Here is an 8,877-nt window from a genome sequence, read left to right on the forward strand (position 1 = left end):
ACTCTCAACCCCTGGTCTCGGCCGGCGTCACTTTCTTTTCCACATCGGATGCCCTTTACACATCCATGTGGAGGGGGGATATGGTACGGCCTACGAATGATTATGCCGACGGAGAAGAAGCCGATGCATCAGAAGAATCAGGAGAAGCCGATGCAGAAAATTTTGCAAATTACTTGCGCAGAATATATGCTCAACATACATCGGAGCCCATACCACGGCATAGACTACGCTGGGGGCAAATTGATGGGGCATATTCTGCACCGCTGACCAAGTCAACACACTGAGCAAGGTCAAAGATATCCACAGCAAAGTCAACGACTCAGACAACCCAGCCGATGCATCCCATCGGCCTGTCACCTAGGTCTCGGCCTGACAACCTGCCAGCCGGGACACATATCCGCGTACTCATATCCAAGACCCTCGACCAGGCCGCCACAGGTCCATCGGCCGAGGGCACAACGGTCTTTCCACCTTCTAGCCACTTGGCCACTTGGCCACTATGTGACAAAAGGTGAAAGTCTATAAATACTCCTCAATCTTCATTGAGGAAAGGATCCAACAACTTAACCTAAATACACTATTCATCTGGTAATATCCTCTTCATCTCTCTACAATACATACCTAGCCAAGTAACACAACTTAATCCTTTAAGTTTACTGACTTGAGCGTCGGAGTGAGTACGCTCGGCCAAAGCCGAGCCCTCAGTTTGTTCATCGTTTCAGGAGACCGCAAGGAGGATTCAAGCAAAGACGACATCCTACGAGCTACGAGTGGTAACGAATATCTGCTCTGGAATTACACCCGGAACACCCTAGATGAACACTTTCCTGGGGACCTGACGCCCGGAGAGAGAATAATCCCCGCGGGAAAGAACTCACATGGTACAGGCGCCTAGCAGGGTGAGGTCCTGTATCCGGGGAGGATCCAACCTCCTCGTCATCAAAAAAAAAAAAAAAAGATAAGGTTGCGCAGAGTAGACTCCTTCTAAACCAACAATTTAAGAAAACCTTCGTTGTAATAAGTTATTCATTATTTTATGATAATGCTATTTTTAAAATAATACGAGTTATATTATGCGAATTCATACTTCGTATATAATTAAAATGTTGTATTTAAATTGGTAGATGTATTAGAAAGGAAGAGACAAGAAAGTTACTATCAAGTGTGGCCCTTATGGTCTTATTTAGGAGAAATTTCTATAACATACAAGTCGTTTTGGTCGATGCCTACTTGAGTCCATTTGTTCGTCAATTTTGCCGCAACTAACGTATCCAAAAGTTTGAGATGGGTATAACTAACGAACAGACTAACTCATGTTTACTAACTCCTATACTACATAATAATGTTAACATGCAGTAAACTTACTCCTACACTACACATTTGACATTTTGGATACCCAAGATGTGTGAGTCTAGTGGAATTTTAGGGTAACCTCAAAGCCTCCTAAGGAGAAATTGCGAGGTCTTGGGTTCGATTCCCTAGATGAACACTTTCCTGGGGACCTGACGCCCGGAGAGGGAATAATACCCGCGGGAAAGAACTCACATGGTACAGGCGCCTAGCAGGGTGGGGTTCTGTATCCGGGGAGGATCCAACCTCCTCGTCATCAAAAAAAAAAAAAAAGATGCGATAATAAATAAATAGTTTTAATTTCTATTTTTGGATTTGAAAATTTATGGGCACTGGTAATAGATAAACCTCTAATAGGTTTGTTCTCATACCACATAAGCTAAAATACAAACTCATTTACCTACAAACCTCCTACCAACAACAAATAAAGCTCTTCAAGGTTTATATCATGGCTCAACAAATTTTTTCTGCTCTCACATTCTCTCTCCACAAACCTAGATGCTAATTAGTAACCCCTCTCATCCATGAACCTCAACACTCATGTCCAACAATAGAAGGTTTGTAGACAAACCTCTAAAATTATGGACATATCATCCCACAAACTTCTTGATAAACCTATATTGCTAAGAGCATTAGCAATAGACAAACCCCAAATGAGGTTTATCTAATGCTACATCAGTCAACATATAAACCTCTCTAACAACAAACCTCAATACAAGACAAACCTCATAAATATAGACAAATCTCATAAAAATATATTACATGGGGTCCACTATCAATCACAACCAAAAACACAAACTTGTATACAAAATTGTAACCATTCTCATTTATGAACCTCAAATCTAATTCCCAATAATAGAGAGGTTTGTAACAAACCTCTAAAAAGTACACAAATCTTTGTTGACAAACCTCTATTATTATGTCTTTAATTGACTTAACAGCACGTCAACACTTTCAAGAAAAACATTCTTTGGAACCGCTATTTATCAAAAAAAAAATTAGATAAAATATTGTTACAAATTTCATGCCAAAAGTCAACTTTAACCAAATCGAAAGAAATTTTCTAACATCAACCAATCAAGAATTATTTTTTACACCTTACTATAAAAAGGGTGTTTTGTTTATGTATACAAAGAAGTCTTCTTATTTATTTGTTATGTGTCTTGAGAAGCTACAATAAGCGATCGATGTCCGGGTGAGGAATCGTGATTGGATTCCACTTCCTATATGCAAAAATGGACCTGCGATTCCTAACCTTTTCTTCGCGGGTGACATGGTCCTTTTTGCGGAGGCTAGGACGGATCAAGCGTATGTGATAAAATACGTGCTAGATAATTTCTGTCAAGCATCGGGAGAGAAAGTGAGTATTTCGAAGTCAAAATTTTTTTTCTCTGGTAATACGAATGCCGCGGACAGAACAGCTATCGAAAACATTCTCGGGTTTGAGTCAACAAACGACTTGGGAACTTATTTGGGAATGCCGACCATTAATGGACGCGTGACTAGGAATACATTCGCGCATCTCGAGGAAAGAGCTAGTAGGAAATTGGCGGGCTGGCAAACGAAGTACTTATCCTTAGCAGGAAGGAGCACTCTTGTACAATCTACACTCTCTACTCTCGCAAATTTTAGTATGCAAACGGCGAAAATACCTCGATCGGTTTGTGACTCTCTTGATCGAACAACCAGGCGATTTCTGTGGGGTGGTAATGAGCAACAAAGGAAAATACACCTGCTATCTTGGGATACGGTTCAGCGACCGAAATCGTTGGGAGGTCTTGGCATTCGTTCCACTAGACAATCAAATGCAGCATTCCTTACTAAATTGGGGTGGAGAATTTTATCAGAACCTCGGACCTTATGGGCTCGAGTTATACGAGCGAAGTATTGTAATGGCCGGTGCGATGTCGACATGTTCCAACCCAAACCGAATATGTCCAATGTTTGGGCCGGCATTACCTCGCAAGCACAAATAATTAATAAAGGAAGCACAGTAACCGTGGGAAATGGCAGAAAAACACTCTTTTGGGACCACTCGTGGGTGGACTCCGGCTGCCTATCAGATAGAGCAATTATGCCTATCCCCGACACCATCATAGGAGCAACAGTAGCAGAAATGTGGGACGAAAGTACAGGATGGAAATGGGAATCCTTTTCTAATTATCTTTCACGAGATGACCTTCTCAAAATAGCAGCGTACTACTTATCTCCGGAACCTGATGTCGAAGACTCGCTATATTGGAATGCCTCGTCCAGTGGAAAATTTTCGATCAAGTCAGCCCTTTCTCTGATTAAGACAACCGATATCAATCCGGAGGAAGAGCCCATGGCGTGGCATGTCATTTGGAAACTACCGGTACAACAAAGAATTCGGATGTTTATTTGGCTCGCCGCTCATAGTAGACTGATGACTAATTATAACCGGGTTCGGAGAGGCATCCATGACGACCCTGCTTGCCCAAGATGTCAAGGAATCGAAGAGTCTACGGACCATATGCTTAGGCAATGCCCATACTCGAGAGACCTCTGGGAGTTACTTGGTGAGTGTTCTAATGCCCCGTCCTTCTTTACAATGCCCTTTAAACAATGGATTTCTAAGAATGCAAGCAATGAGATACCATTCGCTACACATGATTGGTCGCTGAAATTTGCCATTACATGTTGGTGGATATGGCGGTGGCGTAACAATGTCACATTCGGAAGATCAGAAGAGAACCCGACTGACCCAATTCGATTCCTCAGACAACAATTTGATACCACGAAGCGAGCCTTCGACCCTTTTTCTATATTCATACCGATCCCTGGAACTCTCCATGAGGAGAGGTTTATAAGGTGGAATCCCCCTCCGCACGGCTGGTTTATTTTAAATACGGATGGAGCTTCAAAAGGGAACCCAGGTCCCGCTGGTTGTGGAGGCATCATTCGAGACGAGACCGGAAACTTTGTTAGTGCTTTCCTGTTTTCATGCGGGATATGTAGTTCCATGAGGGTGGAGATGCGTGCTTTAGTGGTTGGGTTAGAACGAGCTCGGAGCATGGGAATTCGAAAACTATTGGTTCACATGGACAATAAGCAATGCGTGAGTTTCGTTCAAGATGAGCAATTGCTAAGCAATAGTCTGCGCCCAATAGTCCAACAGTGCATCAATCTGACTAAGCTAGAAGGGTGGACTGTCAAGATGGATCATGTATTCTGAGAGGCCAATAGAGCAGCTGATTGGCTCGCGAATGAGGGAGTAGGAAAGAGCACTAATGTGCATTATATTGATCATCCACCGGAAGGGCTTCGCACTATTATCCGGGAAGATATCTTAGGGGTAGCTATACCCCGTTTAGTTGCTAGTTAGTATTTTATTTGTTTTCGGGGCTTTGCCCCTCTTTAGCACCAAAAAAAAAGCAATAACATTAGTAATAGAGGTTTGTCAATAAGTTTGTAAGATGATGTGTCAATTATTTTAGAGGTTCGTCTACAAATCCTCTATTGTTGGACATGGGTGTTGAGGGATTACAATATAGTATCCAGATTTGTGGAAAGAAAATGTGGGATAAAAAAAATAGTATGCTGAGTCATGTGACGAACCTTGAAAAAGTTTATTTATTGTTGGGATGAGGTTTATAAATAGATGAGTTTGGATACTAGCTTATGTGCCAAGAAATCTACGGAGTATTATATAACAAAGGAGGTACATTTGTGTATTAGTTTTGCTTAACTTTATTGATAGTTTTTTTTTTTTTCGATAAACTAGTACTCTCTCTATTTTTATTCAATAATTTACATTTATTTTATTCATTCATCACAAAATAAAGTTGTATAAATTATTCATTTGGATAGAGAGAGTACCGTTCTTTCATAATTTTATTGAAGAGAATCATAATATGTAAAATAAGATACATAAAAAATCAAAAATAGTCTTAAAAAAAATTATACTCAACCTAACCCTCTTAAAAAGCCGATAAATTTAGAGGGGAAAGTGCACTAAATACACTATACGTGATACGTCGTGTTTGGATTAAACTTCAATTTTCTTGAGGAGACGTTGGAAAGATTAGCTAATGCATTTGAGTGGAATTCAAATGTCATGTACTCAAGTCAAGTGTACTAGTGTACTTGCTCCGTACAAATTTTAAACACATCACCGTTAATTGTAGGTATAAAGTGGTGGAAATGATGAGAGGGTTAAGAGGACTAGAAGCTTTTCTATGTGAAATTAAAATATTTGAATCTGCATTTAAAATTGAAAATGGATTTTCTTCATTACTTTCTCTCTATTTCTTTTCTTAAATTCATTTAATAATATTTTTCTCACCAAACCTCATTATCCCTTTATTTTTACCTATAAATTTTGAGTCATTCGATAATGTCAGAATACAATCTGGACCACCAAAAGAAAATGGCCTCTCCATTTCTTGTTAGGAAATTTTGGATTTTTTGTGGTATTTTTGAATTTTAATTAGTGAATATATTCATAAGATTTAGATTTACGATTTAACATACCCATCATCATAATACAATTAAGTTCGCTCAGTTTATTTCACTAATAACATATCTAAATAACAAAAAAATGAATTAAGCTAGATGTGTTAAAAGAAGTCATCTTGTACACGAGACTATTGATGTTTCAAATTAGGAAAATGAGAAAACGTGAGCGGGTGATAGCAAATTTTAGTATCACTCGAGTTATTTTCAATACCATCAGGTGGCACGCTCTCACTTCAATTCCCTATAAATTATACATAAAGTACCCTTGACTTCAAAAACATAAATTGATAGATACATTTGAATCATAGGAGAAAAAAGAATGTTAAAAGGGGTATTATGCGATAAATGCTCAAATTAGGGGTTTTAGGGGTACTATAAAAATTGTTCAAACTTCAAACTGATCCTAGACTCCTACTTACTATAGAGGTTAAAAAATCAAAACTGAGCTAAAATTCTCTATTCTCTTTTCATGCCCCATTTTATGTCTCATAATTACTCTTTTTAACACATAATCTTTGATTATAGAAATTATTTTATGCACCATAAATCAATTAAATGGATGTTGTGTTAGAAGTTTAAGGTGACAGAACACATATACTCCGTAGTAATTTACTAACATAATATAAGCTCATATCGAACGTAACTCCGCTCATTTATAGAACGACGACAATGTTAACGTTACTAAAATTAGATAAGATTGTGCCCAAAAAATTTAGATAAGACCATTTTTATATTGTACACCTCATATTAGATAACTCTTTTGACAATCGACAAGAAACTTAATTTTGTTCCAGGATGGACAAATAAGCAGGCCCATTGTTCTTATTTGTTCCTCAAAAACTCGTCCAATCTGTCAAAATACTGGGTTTGTAAGCCTATATCAGCAACAACTCGACTCATTTTCACAACCTCTTCTCTATATATGCTACCGGCTTCATCCTCGACTACCAATCTCACTAACTCCGCTACTGACCGTCTATCAATCGACCCATCATTTTCATCCTTCTCTATTTCAACCCCAATCTGTTTCTCCTTCAGGATTTTGGCATTTAACACCTGGTCTAACACAAATGGTAGCATTATCAGCGGCCTTCCGAACTGAACCCCTTCAATTACCGAACTACAACCACAATGTGTCAAAAACGATCCTACTGAATCATGCGCCAGTATCCTGCTTTGCGGAGCCCATTTAGTCCAAACCAGCCCGCGTCCATGGGTACGCTCCTGGAACCCGTTTGGAATGTCCACTGTGCTACCTTCTGCTCTCCTTAAGGCCCAGAAGAAGTGCAACCCGGATAGCTCTAGACCCAGGGCTAACTCAGTGATTTGATCTTGACTCGGTGATACCTTGATAAGATTAGGAGATACATATTTTTCATAAGTTGTCTTGAAATGAAATGTGAATACAAAAATTAACTTATTTACAACCGTTTTTCTAACGTGTGCTCTAATCTTGAGAATCTTTCCTTAAATGGCTTCTTAATGTGTGCCCTTAGGGCATACGTTAGAAAAACCGTTGTATTTACAATACAAGTAAGCTCTTTACCTTTACCAAAACTAGAAAACACGATGCATTTTTTCAACTTACCTCATTTCCCAAGGCCGCGTACACTACTGATCTTTCTCTGTGCTTGTCTAGCCATCCACTTATGGTCTGCCATGTGTCGCTGTCATGGTCGTCATCATGGGAAACCGGCATCAAACCTGTAGGGACTACAGGCTTCTTCTGAAGTGTTTTGAGCAGTTGGAGAGACTCGGCTTCCAACTTCATGCATCCACGTATCAGGATTACGTCAGTGTTTTTGATTGAAGCTCCTGTTTCCTCTGAAACTTCATCGATGTTTCCAAGACTCTTCTTAGCCTCACGGAGACGACAAAGGAGCTTGCCGTCTATATCATCATCACCAATGCATGGACGGTTATTAAAAAAGCCTTCTTTATCGAGTTTGTCAAGTGGTGGGGCAACTACTGAAATCGTCCATGCATTGGTGGTGATAAAGAAGGCTTTTTTAATCCCAAGTCTAATCTGCAATCGAGCCAATCCATGGGTTTAAGTCATGTATGATCCTATCAACCCGAGAAGACCCTTCTAAAAACCTCAATACGTGTTCTTGAAGACCACGATAAGCTTTACGAAGGAGAGGGATCTTGCCAGAGGATGTATCTGTGGTGGCGGTAAGCCTGGCACAAGGGGAAGCGGAAGAGGGACGAGAGTCAGTTGCGGGAGAAGGTTGTTAGGGATTTTCGGGAGACGCTGGAGGTTACGAGAAGCAGAAAGAAAGGAAATATGATGTCCCTTTGAAGCTAAGTATTTTGAGAGGTGAAAAAAGGGGAGTAAGTGACCAAATGCCAGCCATGGAAACATAACAATATGTAACATTTTCATGTTTTCGGATGTCATTGATGCAAAATTGCAGAGAAGAATGTTGGTGTGCTTGATTTAATTGAGAAATGGACTAATCTTGTGGTTTAAAAGGCAGGGGATGGAAATGCAAGAATCATGCGTGCATGTCCGGATATCCGGGATTGACAAGTAGTAGACCAAGGAGTGCATTTAATTTGTGCAACTGAAAAACATAATGTATACACTCATTTCACACCTTTGTGCAGCATTTGTCATGCTCACTTGATGTAACTCCTGTAAGCAAGTTTGAAGCATTGTTCTTGTGCTGTGGCTTGCGAGAACCAAGATGGTGATGATGGAATTTTTTTCCAAAATGGGCATTTCTGGCAAATTAATTATCAAAATGGGTCAACTTTCAAATTTATTACCGAAAATGGGTCACGTAGGATCGGATTTAGCGAGCCTATGCTTAGGAGTCAAGTCGCCGCCTCGCTTGGCGACTTGGTTTCGAGCTATATTTCCAAAAACAATCCCCCATTCCCACCTAGTCGCTATGGTACATGGCGAAATCGCCAGCCCACCTGGCGTTTTTTCTATGAGACCAGGTCAAAGTAAGGGTGTGCTTGGGTGAGCTCGGTATGCTATATTATGGGTTCGGTGGTGCGAAGTACACAATCACATATGTAATCCGAATTTACGGTTTT

At 39.9% G+C, this 8,877-nt stretch overlaps 1 protein-coding gene across 1 annotated transcript; it reads right to left on the reverse strand.

Annotated features, from left to right (window-relative positions):
- Positions 1–6,651: 6,651 nt before the first annotated feature.
- LOC141641599 (UDP-glycosyltransferase 91A1-like) lies at positions 6,652–8,554 on the reverse strand. Its single transcript, XM_074450255.1, has 3 exons — positions 8,456–8,554; positions 7,418–7,855; positions 6,652–7,215 (listed from the first exon to the last, which is right to left on the reverse strand). The coding sequence occupies exons 1-3, from the start codon at positions 8,552–8,554 to the stop codon at positions 6,652–6,654; spliced, it is 1,101 nt and encodes a 366-aa protein (XP_074306356.1).
- Between the last annotated feature and the right edge of the window lie 323 nt (positions 8,555–8,877).

Source organism: Silene latifolia, chromosome 2, assembly GCF_048544455.1.
Source record: "Silene latifolia isolate original U9 population chromosome 2, ASM4854445v1, whole genome shotgun sequence".
NCBI lineage: Eukaryota > Viridiplantae > Streptophyta > Magnoliopsida > Caryophyllales > Caryophyllaceae > Silene > Silene latifolia.